The 17,158-nt window shown below is 46.2% G+C and overlaps 2 protein-coding genes across 3 annotated transcripts in view; both read left to right on the top strand.

Annotated features, from left to right (window-relative positions):
* LOC126963361 (10 kDa heat shock protein, mitochondrial) overlaps positions 1–17,158 on the top strand; it is a 328,484-nt gene that overhangs the window by 177,421 nt on the left and 133,905 nt on the right. The window lies entirely within an intron of this gene.
* Positions 15,784–17,158, top strand: part of MTPAP (mitochondrial poly(A) polymerase) — a 38,886-nt gene continuing 37,511 nt past the window's right edge. Inside the window, exon 1 of the mRNA XM_050805637.1 lies at positions 15,784–15,995. Coding sequence (XP_050661594.1) covers positions 15,839–15,995 — 157 coding nt within the window. The 5' untranslated portion in view covers positions 15,784–15,838. The remainder of the gene's footprint in view (positions 15,996–17,158) is intronic.

Here is a 17,158-nt window from a genome sequence, read left to right as displayed (position 1 = left end):
AATAGGCCGCCATGCTTTTTTAATGTTATTGCAGCATGTACATTCATTACAGAATTCAGGTAAAATTGGCTTATGTTCTGCTATTATGTTTGATCAAATTCTAATCATGGTGATGTCTTCATTAGCTCAATATGTGGTTTGCCCTCAAGTGTGCACTGTTTATTACTTTGTAATATGCCACTCTGAGGACTGACATTTAGAGTTGTTTAAAGGCCAAGAACTGTAAACAGCCCTTCCCTTATTTTCTGTGTCTTGGGGATGGGAGTAATAACATTTTGGGGAGCTTTTAAAATCTCACAGAGGAGGAAAATGGCCTGCTCTGGCAGGTGTGTGCAGAATAGAGTATGTTTCGGTTGTTCCGGTGCCAAGAGTGAGCGCTGTACTATGGTAGTTCCCTTAGGATTTGTATGTGCTCTGGGCTCATGAGGATATTGCATCATGAGCTGCGGCCGTTGTACCCTTTTTTGATGATCTAAAAAGGGATTATTTCTGAGAAATGAAAGGCTTCCATCATTGACTGTGGATGTGGAAAACCTTTCCAAGCTTAGAGCATCTATATCTATAATACATTTTAAAGTCAGAGTTCATGTTACCTGTTTCAATCACATGACTGCATGTCCCAGAAAACAAAAGGGCACTGGTTGGCATTCTTCTTAAGGTATTTAGTAAAGATTATAAGAAATTCTTTAAGAGTTTAAATGTCCCTGAAACAGGCATACAGGCTCTAGTCAAGAATGAATTAGAGTGAAGGAAAGCTGTGTGACACCTGGCATTCCTCTCTGTTCATGGAGCTTTTTTGAGGCTAGAAGATTGATTTTACCATCTAGACCTCTCTGGCTAATACCTAGTCTTCAACCACATTGGTTAAAGACTCTGACATAGGAATTTACTTCTTTTCCTTGAATGGAAAACACTTTAAAAAATAATAACAAACATTATTATAAACTAATACATGCAAGAGTACTTAGTTGAAACAAAAAGGAGTTTTAGTAGACAGTATTATACCATATTTGAAAATCAAGGGGAAGTTTATGCAACTTAAAATGTTTACAAACTGAAGTCTACTGTTTGTGAATGTCTAAGCATTATCAAGAAAAGCAGAGTTATATTTCCTCACAAAGTTCTTTACAAAGAGTGAAATATATTTATACCTTTCAGTTTCATTTAGAGATATATTTTGTGCAGTATTTATGTTAATATGCCTATATATTATGAATGAATTATTTCAGTTATACATTGCCTAAATGTATGACTTCATAATGCTTGGGAAAGAATCAACAGTTAAACTTCATGAAGTCCTAATGTCTGTGTTCCAAAATACATCACATTATTAGGATGTAGGGAGATATGTATGTGAGCTCCCTGGGGTGGAGATTTCTAGTTACTAGACCATCTCCATTTTTAGCATTTGGCATCCTCATGATTCTTTTATAAATATGACATTAATAGGAGAGCAATAATACGATTTTACAGATGGAATTACAGATTTGCCTGCATTTACTGAAAGAGTGCAAATATTGGGTCCTTGTGACTTCAACTGACTCTTCCAAATTGCATAAGTTTATCAATGTATTAAATAAACCCAGTTTCAGAATCATAAAGAAAAAATGTTAGACCAAATAATGTGGCTAATTAACAGCGGTACAATTTCTAGCCCAAGGGTTTAAAATGGACGTAAAGTCCTGTTCTTGCTTTTTGTTTTCTTAACTTGCCACTTTTGCATTCTTTGAGTTCAGTTTAAAGACAGTTACTTTACGTTCATTTTAAACCCCTGGGCTAGAAATTGTATGTATCACTGTTAATTAGCCACATTACTTGATCTAACATTTTTTCTTTATAATTCTGAAACTTCGTTTATCTAATACATTGGTAAATTATTTCAAAGGTATTTTTATAGTTCAAATCACTTCACTTTTACCCTGATAAATATAAATGACTGGGAATGACCCTCAGATAGCATTTAGCATCTGTAACCAATCTAACAATAATGTGTTCCTCGGGTACCTATAGATTAAATCACGTACTGGCATATTTAAGCTGGATGTCAGTCTGGAAAATAAATTTATTGTATTAATGGAAATACCATTCTGTGTAGGTATTTTGTCATATATTTAAGAAAAAGCTAAAGAGAATGAAAATTGTATGACAATAACTTGAGTCTTTCTTCAAAGTGCATGCAGTCTTTTGCAATACCTCATTCAATCAAGTATTCTCTGCCTCACTCAGTATAAGGCAGCTTTCAATTTGCTTAGAAGGCAACATTAGAAGGTTAGAGTTCATCAGAAACATAGCAGTTTAAAATGTGAGTTCAACTGAAAAAATTTGAATTTCTGTAGGAAGAATCAAAATACCTATTTAAAGATTGCAATATATGAAAATCATTTTTAAAATATTTGATTAAACATGATAGGTTTTCCAGAAATGAAAAATACCAGTTCTAAAACCAAAGCTGATTTTTAGAAAATTTGAAAATGTAAATCAGCCCTATCCACATAGCATAGTTTCTCTAAAACTTTATCTTAGAGTCATTTTAAAATAATATAACTATTAAAAAATGTAACTGCTATCTTAGTGTTTTGAAATTAGTTAAAACATTTTAAAATATGAATACTATGGTTTAAAAGAAAGAAAAGGGTTGGGGGCAGGGGGGTGGAGGTAGAGAAAGAAATGCCAACTCCAGTCCAAAGCTTTATTTGCCAAGTTTTCTTAGAATGACTTTTACCAACTTATGAATTCTTGTAAACAGAATGTATAATGGAAATACTGAAAGACGTTTGCGTTAATTGGTATTATTGACTGCTGCTGTGATGCTACTGTAATGTAATAAATTATTAAATTATTGCAAAGGGCTGTTTTTGCCTTAACATTTTATTTTGTGTGTCTTGAAAACTATAGTATTAAAGGAATTGAGACTGCAAATGCTGGGCACGCTTGGCATGAGATAATCTGTTTTTATTTTTACAAAATTGTAATATAACTATGCAAGTGTGTTTATTAAAAGAACAGAAACTAACAAAAAGTTATGGGATTGAAAATGTTATGGGATGAAAAAGTTATGGGATTAAAAAATGTTGTGGAAAAGTTGTGGCAAAAAAATTGTGGAAAAAAAGCAGAAAAAAGTCTTATGAAAAGTTATAAAAAAGGTTATGAAAAAGAAGTTATGGGATTAAAAAACAATAAAAATAAAAATAAACAATAACAATAAATAAAAAATAAACAATAAATAAAAAATAAACAATAACAATAAAAATAAAAATAAATAAAAGCAGGCCCCTGTCAGCAAAGCCTGGAGAAGTGAGGCTGGAGTCTCCACCCCCACCACATCCTTACCACCCCTTCCCAGTCACCCCTTTACCATTAGGGTAGCAAGACAACACCCCTGTTTAATGGGGGAAACAAACAGACCCTTTGCCACCTTGGCCAGGGCTGAGTCCTTAAATTTCCGGATGACGATGATTGTTATTTAAGAGCCAGAGGCTGGTGGAGTTGGTTGGTTTGGAAGAGGCCTAATGGCCTCCTTATTCTCACCGAAACAACTTTTCCCTTAGGCAGGCTCCCATCTTCTCATTCGAGGCACAGCTGAGGCAGGACAGTGGGGCTAACCGTAGACTAGATGAGGGCACAGGCTGCCGGGGTGGCCCCCCTTCCCCAGTGTACATGTTGTATCTGTGTAACGTTTTGTATATTCTGGGGTGTAGGGCCATCTCCTGTATTGTACCTAGCAGAGGTTGGAGCTGGTATATGGGGAGGAGGTTCTAATAATGATTTGTGGCTAGGAAACTTATTTACTAATAGCACAGGACAGAGGAAGGAGGTGGGGATGGGGTCATGGCTCCCTGGTGATGTGACTCCTGTTTATTTTGCTTTTTATTTTGGAATAAATGGATTTAGCCATACTGCTTGGCTTGGTGTGTTCCTGTTTCCCTCACTGGGTCCTGGAGTTTGTGCCACTGAACGAGAAGCCCCAAAGTGTCTGAGCATGTCCAGCTGGGCTGTTGGGACCTTCCAGGCCTGTTACCTGTAAGCTGCCTGGTGACACCTGGGGGATTTCACGGGGACTGCCATGACACCTATGGGTCACAGTCCGGCCCTGACAGCCAACAGGCTCAGAAGCTTGATCTAGTGGTGACCAGGAAGGCAAGTACCAACATCCAAGGACACTGACTTCCATCCAGCCCAGGCGTCTTCCGTTCCGTCCCCTTGCCCCCCTCTCCTGTCTGCACCTGGTGGCCTGTTCTGTCTGTTCCTCCAGAGTGCCAGCTGCCCCACAGGCTCCCTCCAGGCTGAGTTCATGGTCCTGCCCTCTAGTGGCCAGAGCCGGCTTTCCAGTATAAGAGCCACCTAAGCTCCAGGGGCTTTCCAGGAAAAGTGTCCCTTGGAAAGGGTGTGGCCTTTTCACCACTCCCTGCCGAGACCAGCTCGGTTGGGGAGACCCTAACCCAGCGGCGCTAGAGGAATTAAAGACACACACACACAAATATTGAGGTGTGGAGTCTCAGGGGTCTCAGCCTTCAGAGCTGAGAGCCTCGAACAGAGATTTACCCATGTTTTTAGTAACAGCAAGCCAGTCATAAGCATTGTTTCTATAGATTATAGATTAATTAAAAGTATTCCTTACGGGAAACAAAGGGATGGGCCGAAATAAAGGGATGGGTTTGCCCAGTTATCTGCAGCAGGAGCATGTCCTTAAGGCACAGATGGCTGTGCTATTTATTGTTTGTGGTTTAGGAATGCCTTTAAGCGGTTTTCTGCCCCAGGTGGGCCAGGTGCTCCTTGGCCTCATTCCGGTAAATCCACAACCTTCTAGCATGGGAGTCATGGCCATCACGAACATGTCACAGTGCTGCAGAGATTTTGTTTATGGCCAGTTTGGGGGCCAGTTTTTGGCCAGATTTTGGGCCAAAATCTGTTCCTAACAGCTCCCAACAGCACCCTAGAAGTGGCTTGAACTTTCCCTTCCCCAGAGCTCCACAGAGAACACAGCCAGCAGAGGATACATTCCCTGTCATCCAGAAATGGGTTTTATTCTCAGCTGAGGGACAGCAGAACTGGTAGATACTGTCAGACCACACAGCTGCCTGCACAGCATCCCCATGCTTGGTGGGGAGCAGGAGGGATGGCGGGGGCTGGCTGTCCACAGGCCGGGCATGACAGGAAGGCTCACTGGAGGTGGCGCACTGTGGAGGGGCAATGTCAGGGGACAGCTTTCTTTTGTTGGGCCACAAGACTCCACAGGGACAGCACACTGACTGATTCCCTGCACTAGAGGTGAGGCAGTTGACCAGGTGTAGGTGTATGTGTGTGTGTGTGTGTGTGTGTGTGTGTGTATAAATACATATATATAAAATCTATAAATATATATATACATATGAGTATTTTTTTTTCTTTCTTTCTCTTTTTTTTTTTTTTTTTTTTGAGATGGAGTTTCTCTCTGTTGCCCAGGCTAGAGCGCAGTGGCATGATCTTGGCTCACTGCAACCTCTGCCTCCCGGGTTCAAGCAATTCTCCTGCCTCAGCCTGCCGAGTAGCTTGGACTACAGGCACCTGCCACCACACCCAGCTAATTTTTGTAATTTTAGTAGAGACGGGATTTCACCATATTGGCCAGGCTGGTCTCAAACTCCTGACCTTGTGATCCGCCTGCCTCGGCCTCCCAAAGTGCTGGGATTACAGGCGTGAGCCACCGCGCCCAGCCTATTTATAGATATTTATAGAACAGGGCAGGGGCACACCACAGAGGGAGCACAAGTTTTCAGCGACAGTCACAGCTGGATGTGTCAGCTCTCCACTACAACAGACTAAGTCACAGATGAAGGGGGCTAGCTTTGGGGCTGGGGGAGCCACTGTCAAGTCACAGAACAGCCGTCCAGGCAGGCTTGGAAAGGGAGGTCTCTGAGAAGAGGAGGGATCTGTTTAGAGGTTGAAGTGGGGCCTGAGGCTCTCAGGATGGGACGGATTTGCCTGATCTGATTGGCTGGTAGTTGGAGAGCAAGCAGAGAGAAAACGGGAGAAAAGTGAGCAGACAGCTGGTGAGGCAAGCGCAGAGCAGGGGCAAAGCCACAGCAGCTGTGGGAGGGATGGGGAGGGGAGGGCGTGGGTGTGGGTGTGGCAAGGTTCCTGGAAAAGAGGGGCTGGAAGGGAAAGGGGAGGAAGATGGAGGGAGGAGCGGGAGCTTCACAGCTAGGTCCTGGGGGCTGTGGTGGCCCTCCACACTCTACACACGCTGGCCTCTCCCACTGCACCCAGGCAGTGCACCCACAGTTCAGACCAATGCTCAACCCCCTCCAGCTTCCCTCTTCTCTGGTCACCCTGTCTTCCAACCCACTGGCCCAGGGCCGCCTCTCATCTTGGGGAACCCCACACAACAGCCACCAGGCCTGAAAGAGAAAGAACACTGCTTGAACCGGGGCCGTGAAGCTAAAAGGGAAGGATGGCTGAAGGGTGCACCTGAGGCCCCTCTGGGGGTCAGAAAGCCCAGGACCCTCTGAAGGGACCCTGGGGGAGGCAGGGAGAACAGGCAGCTGGATGCCACTGGCCATAGCCTTATAAGTCTAAGAGAGGAGCCTCAGCTGGTTGGGGGGCTGCAGGTTGCATAGGTGAGACTGGGCCCTTCCCGCTGGTAAAAGCAGAAGAGGGAGAGTCCATGGCAGGGAAGGCAGGTGGACTCACAGGGCGGAGCTCAGCTGGGCCAGCAGGCACTGTGGTCCCCTTGGCTGAATAGCATAGGTGACCCCTAGGAGCAACAGGCCAAGGTGCATGAGCCCGCTGGCTGGTGATAGTGCTTCAGCGGGAGCCAGGGACCCTGCCTTCAGTCACATGCTAGCAGCTATGATGGTACCCGGAAGGGAGGGAAGGGGGCTGTGTGTCCCTGCCTGGCCTGTGAGGTGTGTTGTGGGATGACCATGTGTATGGGGCTCTCAAGATTTTATCCTAGATCACCACTGGATTGCCGACAGATAGAGGAGGTGGGACCCTGACTATCACCCCTGCTCTGCACTCCCAGGCTGGGAGCTGGATGCCCTGCCCTGCCAGCATGACTCAGACTGCACGACAGGTGTGCCCAGGATGACGTTCGTAGGTCTCTGGCCGCCTCCGAGTCCAGCCACACACACAACCCCCTCCGAGTTCCCAGCCCCTACACCATAAACCATGAGCTCTCTGCCCTCTCTGATAGTTCCAGAAAGCACCCATGCCTGCCAGCTTGGGCACGGAGTCAGTTCCAAGAGACCCCAGGCTTAGCCATGGAGGCTGGTGGGCTGTGGGGCTGTGGGGTTCAGCCCTGGTACCTGCGTCCAGCCGGGACGCTCTGCACCTGCAGCCAGGAGTCATCCACGGGACCCCATGACCATGCTGATGGTGTTTGTGCTGATGTCACTGATGATGCTGAGTGCCTCCTTCAGCATGTGTTGCATGCACAGCATCTCATCAAGCTGCTATGCCTGCTCTGCCAACTCCTCCATCAGTGCGTTCTGGTCCCCACATGAGTACAGGTTGGCCAGCAGCTCTGAGAATATGAACTCCTTGGTCCGGGAGTGGGCAAAAAGGGAAGGAGGTTGGGACCCAATGGCCTGTGCCACCTTGGCCGCCCCATCGGGCCCTGCTGGGACTGTGTGCTGGACTTGGAGCCCTGAGTATGGCTTTTCAGATGCGGCTTCTACACTGCTTAGACTCGAAGATCTGCCTCCCCACCGCCTTTTTTCATTCAGATGAGGACACTGAGGTCCAGAGGAAAAGTCACCTGTCCAAGGTCACAGATCTGGGAGGGGACCTAGGACCTATGATGCCACCAGGACATCTGTCTACTCAGCTTTTCCTAAATTGTTTTTGGAGATAGGATCTCACTCTGTCGCCAGGCTGGAGTACAATGGGTGAGATCACCGCTCACTGCAGCCTCAACCTCCTGGGCTCAAAGCGATCCTCCAATGTCAGCCTGTCGAGTCACTAGGACTACAGGCACCAAGCCCAGCTATTTTTAAAAATTTTGTGTAGATAGCAGGTCTCACTACGTTGCCTGGGGTGGTCTCAAACTCTTGGGCTCAAGTGATCCTCCCGCCTTAGCCTTCCAAAGTGCTGGGATTACAGGCATGGGCCACTGTGCTCAGTCCCATGTTATATTTCTATGGGACAGCTCTGGTCTGGACGGTGCCTCCCTTCCTGGACCTGGTCTCATAGGGCTGGTCGGCGTTTCCCCCAGGCCAACATGGCCACCTGCATCCCCAGTGCCACAGGAGACCCTTTCCCCCATGAGGCAGTGCATGCATGTTGTTGATCATAATGTGCATGGGGGTCTCAGGCATGAAACCAACCATGAGGTCCAGTAAGTTCTTGTTGACAATGGCCATGTAGGAGTCCACCAGGTTCTGGGTGGTATCCATTTGCCGCTCCAGCAGTGGGGTCCGTGGGGTGCATGAAGCTGTCGGAGGCATTCTCCTCAGCCTTGCTGGCCTGCCATGGAGAACACAAGGGCATCAGTTGGCCAGGCCATGCAGCCAGGCTCCAGGAATCCCCAGGATCTCAGTCCCTCTAACGGTACCTGGAACATTGAGGCACAGAGAGAAGCAATTGGCCTGAACACACACCCAGCTCCCCACAGGCTCTAGAGCCCAAGCCCCACCCTAGGGATTCTGAGCTAATTGGTTGGGGGACAGCCTGGGCACCGAGAGTTTTCAGAGCTCACCTGATGATGGCAACATGTAGCTAAAGTTGAGAAACACTGCCCTTTGCTGTCTCCATGTGTGTCTGCCTTGCTTTCCCTGTATTCCCCCAGGCTCCAGGCTCTGGGAGAACTACAAGAATTGAGAATTAGCCCTCCCACCCAGCCACTTTCCTCCCGTGCTGGGGAATCTCTGAGCCCTCTTTTTGGCTATAGGCCTCAATGTAAACTCATCAGCCCAGGGATCAGGAGGCAGAAGTGGGGCTTTTGGGAGAGAGGAGAGTGTGAGCTTTATAGTTACACAGACCTGCATTCACGTCCCAGCTCTGTGATTTTAGGAAAGGATCTGATTTGGTTACCCTGCAAAGTGGGGAAAGTTCCCCCTAGCAGGTGGGATCCTTTTGAGACTGAAATGAGAGAAAGCTGGGCAACAAGTGACTGCCTTCTGCCCCACCTCTGTGAGCCGGCCCTGTAGCATCTCCCTTGGTCCTTTGAGTTCTCAGCTTTAGCTCTCTTGCTTCTGCTCCTTCTCCTCACTCTCTCTGTGGCTAAGAGCCCTGCTTCTCCTCACAGGTTAACCACCCTCCCCCGAGCTAAGTGACTCTCTTGCTAAATTCTGCAATGGCCTTGACTCACCAGTGGCCTGCCGGATCTGGCCCCTGCCTGCCTCTGCAGCCTCCTCTTGCTTTGCTCTTTCTCTCTCACTCTCTCACTCACCTCAGATCCCTGAGGCACTCTCCCACCTACTTCAGGACCTTTGCACATGCTGTTCTCTCTGCCAGAAGCACTTCTCTTTGACAGTGAATGCCTTCTCAAATATTCCTCATTTGGGGTGTTGACTGCCCACTCCATCAGATTAGGACCCTCAATATACCCTCCTATATCTCCTTATACCTTTTCAATGAAAACATTTTTGCTCATGTGATTTATGGTCATCTCCCTAACTAGACTGTAAGCTCCATGACATTAAGGGCCAGGTTGGTTTTCGTTCACCATTGTAACCCCAATACTTAGCACTGTGCCTGACACAAACTAGGGGCCATTTGGACCAAGTGCATAGGCTGTGTAGGCTTGCAACCCCTGTGGAAGTGTATGGATAAACATGAGAGGTCTGGGTGCGGTGGCTCACGCCTGTAATCCCAGCACTTTGGGAGGCCAAGGCTGGTGGATCACCTGAGGTTAGGAGTTCGAGACCAACCTGGCCAACATGGTGAAACTCCATCTCTACTAAAAATGCAAAAAGTTAGCCAGGCATGGTGGTGGGTGCCTGTAATCACAGCTACTTGGGAGGCTGAGGCAGGAGAATTGCTTGAACCTGGAAGGCAGAGGTAAGCCGAGATCTCACCATTGCACTCCAGCCTGGGTGAGACAGCGAGACTCTGTCTCAAAAACAACCAACAACAACAACAAAAAGCCACGAGAAACAGAATGACTGACTCCCCAGCAAGGCTTGAGTGCCTACGGGGTGTGTCCAGGCAGGTATCACATGCTGGGTAGCATCAGAGGAGAGCCCTGCTTTTCTTTTACATGAGAAGGAAAGATTAGCGACGATGAACAGTCAGCTGTAGGATCATACAGTGTCTGCCCTGCCCCACTCAGGTCAGGGCCCCTGGGGACCAGGGACATGGGGCAGGGTGCAGGGGGTTGAGAGGGGGCTTTTGGAGGAACAGCAGCGAGTCAGTTCATTCTTGGCCTGGGACGCTGCCTCTGCAAGCGTGGAAGGTCATATTTGCCACTCTCATGCTCAGCCTGTTGGGTGCCTTCTAACTTGAGCCTGTGTCACTTGCGGCACTTGGCATGTAAAAGATGCATTCCTGGTTTTCCAGCTTGGATCTCAAGGTAGGTGGAGGTTCGAGGTCTGAGGAGGATGAGTGTTTCAGTGGAGATGTCTGGATAACTTTTAGGAGAAGTATATCCCAAATATTGCAAAGAACATACACATACAAAAACTATTTGTGGTTTATCTGATATTGTAGGTTAACTGCCTATTTTATTTGCTCAATCTGGCAACCCTAATCCTGGGGCTTCCTCATTTCCCCATGTGCTGTTTTGCCCTCCCTTCATTACACCACACTTGGCTCTCAGGGTACAAAGAGGACTGAGACTTCCCGTCCCTCAGGGAACTCAGAGTCTAACATAAGAGATAAGAATATGGGCCGGGCGCGGTGGCTCAAGCCTGTAATCCCAGCACTTTGGGAGGCCAAGGCGGGCGGATCACAAGGTCAGGAGATCGAGACCACAGTGAAACCCCGTCTCTACTAAAAATACAAAAAATTAGCCGGGCGCGGTGGCGGGCGCCTGTAGTCCTAGCTACTCAGGAGGCTGAGGCAGGAGAATGGCGTGAACCCAGGAGGCGGAGCTTGCAGTGAGCCGAGATCGTGCCACTGCACTCCAGCCTGGGCAACAGCGTGAGACTCCGTCTCAAAAAAAAAAAAAAAAAAAAAAAAGGAATATGAACACAGATCACCAAAGCAATGCAAACTCTATTTCTGAGAATTTGGGAGCCCTTGTTGGAATAGGGACAGTTTTAGAATTTAAAAAAGATCACAGATCATGGAACAGAATAGGAAGTCCAGAAACAAATCTGAATTTTTATAAGAACATACTTTTTAGCATGTGATAAAGGTGGCGTTAACACCCCATTGAGCAAAGAATTATTCAATAAGTTTGAATAATTCATTAACTGCCTGGGAAAAAATCAAGTTAAAGTTATTACTGCTTTAAACTTCATGCCAGAAACTAATTCCAGTGGTTGTAAAGATGTTAACAAATAAAACTATAAACATACTAACAAACTAAGAAATAACAAAAAAAGAAATGAGTATTTCCATGATCTTGGGGATTATGAAGGACTTTCTTTTTTTTTTTTTTTTGAGACAGAGTCTCGCTCTGTCGCCCAGGCTGGAGTGCAGTGGCGCAATCTCGGCTCACTGCAAGCTCCGCCTCCCGGGTTCACGCCATTCTCCTGCCTCAGCCTCCTGAGTAGCTGGGACTACAGGCGCCCGCCACCGCGCCCGGCTAATTTTTTGTATTTTTAGTAGAAACGGGGTTTCACCGTGGTCTCGATCTCCTGACCTTGTGATCCGCCCGCCTCGGCCTCCCAAAGTGCTGGGATTACAGGCGTGAGCCACCGCGCCCGGCTATGAAGGACTTTCTAAGCGTGATGCTCAGTACTGTACAGAAGGTATAAAGAAAAATTGTTCTATTCATCGTAAATGTGTTTTTCTCAATAATTTCTTCTGTCTTTTCATTTGTTTTTCTGGTGTTTCGTAACACACAGAAGTTTTGATTTTTATATAATTAAGTATATCAGTGTGAGTATTCCCACTATATGAAGGTACTCATCAACAAATGGGAAAAAAACAAACACAGTAATAGAAAAAAATGAGTCAAGGAAGTACACCGGCAATCAGAAAAGAAGAAATACAAACGGGCAATGAATATATAAAATAATATTTATCTAGTAATAATAAAAAAGAAAAAGCAAACTCAGTGTTAGTGAGTGTATCAGTCCATTCTCACATTGCTATAAAGAAATATCTGAGACTGGGGAATTTCTAAAGAAAAGAGGTTTAATTGGCTCACAGTTCCACAGGCTGTACAGGAAGCATGAGGCTGGCATCTGCTCAGCTTCTGGGAAGGCCTCAGGAAGCTTACAGTCGTGGTGGAAGGCGATGGGGGAGTGAGACGTCTCACGCGGTGGGAGCAGGAGCAAGAGTGAGGGGGCAGGTGCCACACTTTTAAATGACCAGATTTCATGATAACTCACTCACAATCATGCGGACAGTACCAAGGGGATGTTGCTAAACCATTCATGGGAAATCTGCCCCTGTGATCCAATTACTTCCCAGCCGGCCCTATCTCCAACATTAGGGATTAGAATTCAACATGAGATTTGGTGGGGACACATGAGATTTGGAAACCATGGATATGATTTTTCTCAATAATTTCTTCTGTCTTTTCATGTGTTTTTTCTGGTGTTTTGCAACACACAGAAGTTTTGATTTTTATATAATGAAGTATGTCAGTGTGGGTATTCCCACTTTATGAAGGTATTCCTCATGGTTTCCAAGCCATGTCCATGAGGGTTTGGAAAAATAAGCCTTTCATAACGGTTGTCTGAAGGTAAACTGGAGCAAATTTTCTAGAGAGCAATTTGTATTGAACATCTTAAATCTGACCAGTAACTTCTAGTATTTTATTATAAGGAAATAAAGTTGTACATCAGCTAAGACTTACCTGGGGATATTGGCTACAATGCAGCTGATCATATTTTAAAAGCTGAAAATGATACAGATGTCTACAAATAAGGTATTAGTTGAATACATTAAGCACCATTCCCATTGTGAAACCCCATATGCAGGAGAGCCCAGGCTTGAAGCCATAGAATATTCCTCCCCTTGCTGGGCTTACAGCATCCCCCAGTTTCTGATATCCCTCAAATCTGTAATAAGGCATAAACAATATACCTTAGCTTGAAAACAAAACAAAACAGTACATCTTTGCATTAGGCCCTTCCTGCATTGCTATAAAAAAAAAAAAAAAAATCTGAGGCTGGGTAATTTACAAAGAAAAGAGGTTTAATTGGCTCATGGTTTTGCAGGCTGTACAGGACGCATGACACTGGCATCTGCTTCTGAGGAAGCCTCAGGGAGCTTACAATCATGACAGAAGGCAAAGGGGGAGCAGGCAAGTCACATGGAGCAAGTGGGAGCAAGATGGAGGGGAAGTGCCACATGCTTTTAAACAACCAGGTTTCAGAGAACACATCCAGTTATCACCAAGGGGATGGCGCTAAGACACTGATGAGGGATCCAGCCCCATGATCCAAACACCTTCCACCAGGCTGCACGGCCAGCCCTGGGGATTACATCTTAACATGGATTTGGTGGGGACACAAATGCAAACCATATCAACCTTATAAAGATAAGCATTTATTTCATTTTAAACATTAAATGCAAAGTTTTCTTTTCTGGAAGATGCAGGCCAGTGAGCTAGAAGTAATACCTAATAACAGAATAGTTCTATAAAAATAGCTACTTCTGGCTGGGTGTAGTGGCTCATGCCTGTAATCCCAACATTTTGGGAGGCCGAGGCAGGTGGATCACCTGAGTTCAGGAGGTCAAGACCAGCCTGGGCAACATGGTGAAAACCCATCTCTATAAAAATGCAAAAATTGGCGAGGCATGATGGCAGGTGCCTGTAATCCCAACTACTTGGGAGGCTGAGACAGGAGAATTGCTTGAACCCAGGAGGCGGATGATGCAGTGAGCCAAGATTGCACTATTGCACTCCAGCCTGAGTGACAAAGCAAGACTCTGTCTCAAACAAACAAACAAAAAAGTAGCTACTGCCAAGTGGCTGGAGAACATTATATTCTGCTAAAGGGATTAAATATCCCACATACACACAAAAAAAGTCCTCACATCCATCCCCAAACTCATTGTTTACATAGGGCTTTCCTTGGAAGTGTCAAAATAAAATATACTTCTACCTAACTTCGAGATTCTTCAACATCCATGTGGGAGTGGCAGGACTCTGTGTGGCCTGAGGGTGGCCTTGAGTATGTGTCCGAGTGGAAGGCCCAGGATCTGGGGACCAACCTGGGGTCAAATGGCACCGCCAACTTTCTTTTTTTTGAAACAGAGTCTTGCTCGGTTGCCAGGCTGGCGGGCAGTGGCACAATCTTCGCTCACTGCAACCTCTGCCTCCTGGGTTCAAGTGATTCTCCTGCCTCAGCCTCCCAAGTAGTTGGGATTACAGGTGCCCACCACCACACCTGGCTAATGTTTGTATTTTTAGTAGAGACAGGGTTTCACTATGTTGGCCAGGCTGGTCTCAAAATCCTGACCTTAGGTGATCCTCCTGCCTTGGCCTCCCAAAGTTCTGGGATTACAGGTGTGAGCCACCACACCCAGCCAGCACAGCCAACTTCTAATGAGGCCACCTTAGTTACTTACTGTCTCTGAGCCTCCGTGTTCTCATCCATGAAATGGGTTTAATCAACCAGAGTTGTTGAGATGATTAAAAAAGAAAATAGCTGCAAGGCAATAGCACCATGCTAACACAGAGCTGGCTAGTCAGTTCCAGTGCTGGTTTGTCCTCTCTCACACTCCGATTGCGAGGCCCCTTGCTTTCCTTTCGCCTCCAGCAGCAGTGTGTACCCCCGGAGGGCTGCCTTCAGTTGCAGGTTTCTCTGCATTGTTTGGTATGTCCTTTTCCCAGGCACCCGAGCAAGGGCCACTGGTTACGACACAGGCACTGAGGAAGAGCCTTGAATCGAGGGCAGAGCTCTGACTTTAAGCTTTGACTCCCCAGATGTGACCTATAGCCAGTCCTTGTCTGATCTGTGCCCCACTTTCTCATGTTCAAAATGAGAAGACTGAACCAGTCCTCTCCAATGCCTTTCCTATGCCTTTAAGATGAGGCACGTACTTCTCACTTGGAGGAGGGGCTGGCAAAACCACTTGAATTTTAATTTGAATCGAGGCATATTGGCAGAGGTTGTAAAATGTCCTCACATGGTTCAAGGGAAAAGATGATGCCCTGCTTGCTCCTGGTGCCCCTTTCAGAGGTTAAAAGCCTTTCCATTATTTTAACTTTGTTTGTTTGTTTTTTTCTGGAGACAGGGTCAAGCTCTGTTGCACAGGCTAAAGTGCAGTGGCGCGATCTCGGCTCAGTGCAACCTTCGCCTCCCGGGTTCAAGTGATTCTCGTGCCTCAGCCTCCCAAGTAGCTGGGATTACAGGCGTGTCATCACGCCCAGCTAATTTTTTTTTTTTTTTTTGTATTTTTTAGTAGACACAAGATTTCGCCATGTTAGCCAGGCTGGTCTCGAACTCTGACGTCAGCTGATCCACCCGCCTCAGCCTCCCAAAGTGCTGGGATTACAGGCATGAGCCACCGCCCCGGGCTCTGGCTCTATTTTCATGACGCTATTTACAAGAGTACGTGGCGCGCTCCTTCTATGGAGCTTCTCATTTGGTAAACTGTACGACTGTGGAAGTAAACCATGCCTGAAAGCTCAGGCATCTTCTTTTCGGCTTCAATTTCCTTTTTTCCGCTAAAACCGAACTTCTTTCGCGTAGTTTGACCCTCGAGGCTTCCCATTTCTTTTGCCCCTCCCCCCCCGGGCGCATGCGCGAAAACGCGCTGACCTTTCAGCTTCGCGCTCGTGCTTTTAACCATGGCGGTTCCCGGCGTGGGGGTCTTGACCCGTTTGCACCTGTGTGCCCAGAGAAGAACTCGAGTCCAGCGGCCTATCCTCAGACTTTTGAGTTGCCCAGGAACTGTGGCCGAAGACCTCAGGAGGGACGAGCAGCCTTCAGGGAGCGTGGAGACAGGTGATGGCGCCGTGGCCTCGGTTTGCTCTGTAGCTCCTTCCCACAGCGGGCGAGGAAGGGGGAAGAGTCTGGGATCACGGGGGAACACGTGGCCTGTGGAAACGGCCGTGGACCCTTTGGCAAGAGAGTGGGGCTGTGTCCTGTCCTCCTCTCCTCTGATCTCTCTAGGGGAACCCAGGGTCGCCGCCGTTGCTGAGGCAGAAGTGAGATGTGTGATGTTTCTTCGGGGCGACTCCTGTGTACAGTAATGGAATTGTTTAGACTTCCATGAAATTCAGATCAGGAACCCAGTTTGCTAGCACTTTACAGTTTGACGAAATAGTGTTCCCAATGATAGTAATGCTACACATCTGAGCCAGTCGTTGCATCATTTACGTATATTTCTGATTTTGATACATTAAGTTGTTGCTGGAGGCCGAGTTACAGTGTAGCCTGATGAATCAAGAGGCTTCCTGGTTCCTAGACATGGGGTTCTGCCTAATAATGTACTGCCGTTTACTTTATTCTTTTTGGCCATTTTGAACCAAATCAATCTGTTAACAGATTTGAATTCACTACAACAGGCTGTTGTCCCGCGTTCGCTCTACATTTATGTGCTGCTTTGTGTATTGAGAAGCCAGTGTTATTGAACTTCTCTTGTGACTCAAGAGCTTGTGTATTCTATTTACAGTTCTTAAAACAATCTTGCAAGTAATATATCACTGTGTCCATTTTACAGATGTAGAAAATGGCTCAAAGAGGTAAATAGCTTAGGCAAGGTCACTAGCTCAGTTAATTTAGACGTTTAGTCAAATTATTAAACAAAATGTGTTGATTTCTACGATTCCTTGGAGCTATTTTTTTCTCTAAAATAAACTGGTGTCTTTATCAGACTGTATAAAAGACTTACATTGACAGGCAGTGAGAAATCTTTATAAAATACTTAATTGAAATATTGATTGGATTGTATTTAGTGGAAGCTACTTCTGTTGAAAATTTCTAAGTAACGCTGAAAATCTGAGTATGGATTCTGCCAAAAAAGCTATTGTAATTTAACATTTGTATGGGAGTTTATATTTGAGAGTGTGTTCATATGCACTTTGATACATGAAACAACCCCGTAGCCTAGGTGTGTAAGAAAATACTGTCATTCCATTTTATAGATGAGAGAACAGGGTAGTCCA

Source organism: Macaca thibetana, chromosome 9 (assembly GCF_024542745.1).
Source record: "Macaca thibetana thibetana isolate TM-01 chromosome 9, ASM2454274v1, whole genome shotgun sequence".
Lineage (NCBI taxonomy): Eukaryota > Metazoa > Chordata > Mammalia > Primates > Cercopithecidae > Macaca > Macaca thibetana.
This window is presented reverse-complemented; position numbering and strand designations above follow the sequence as displayed.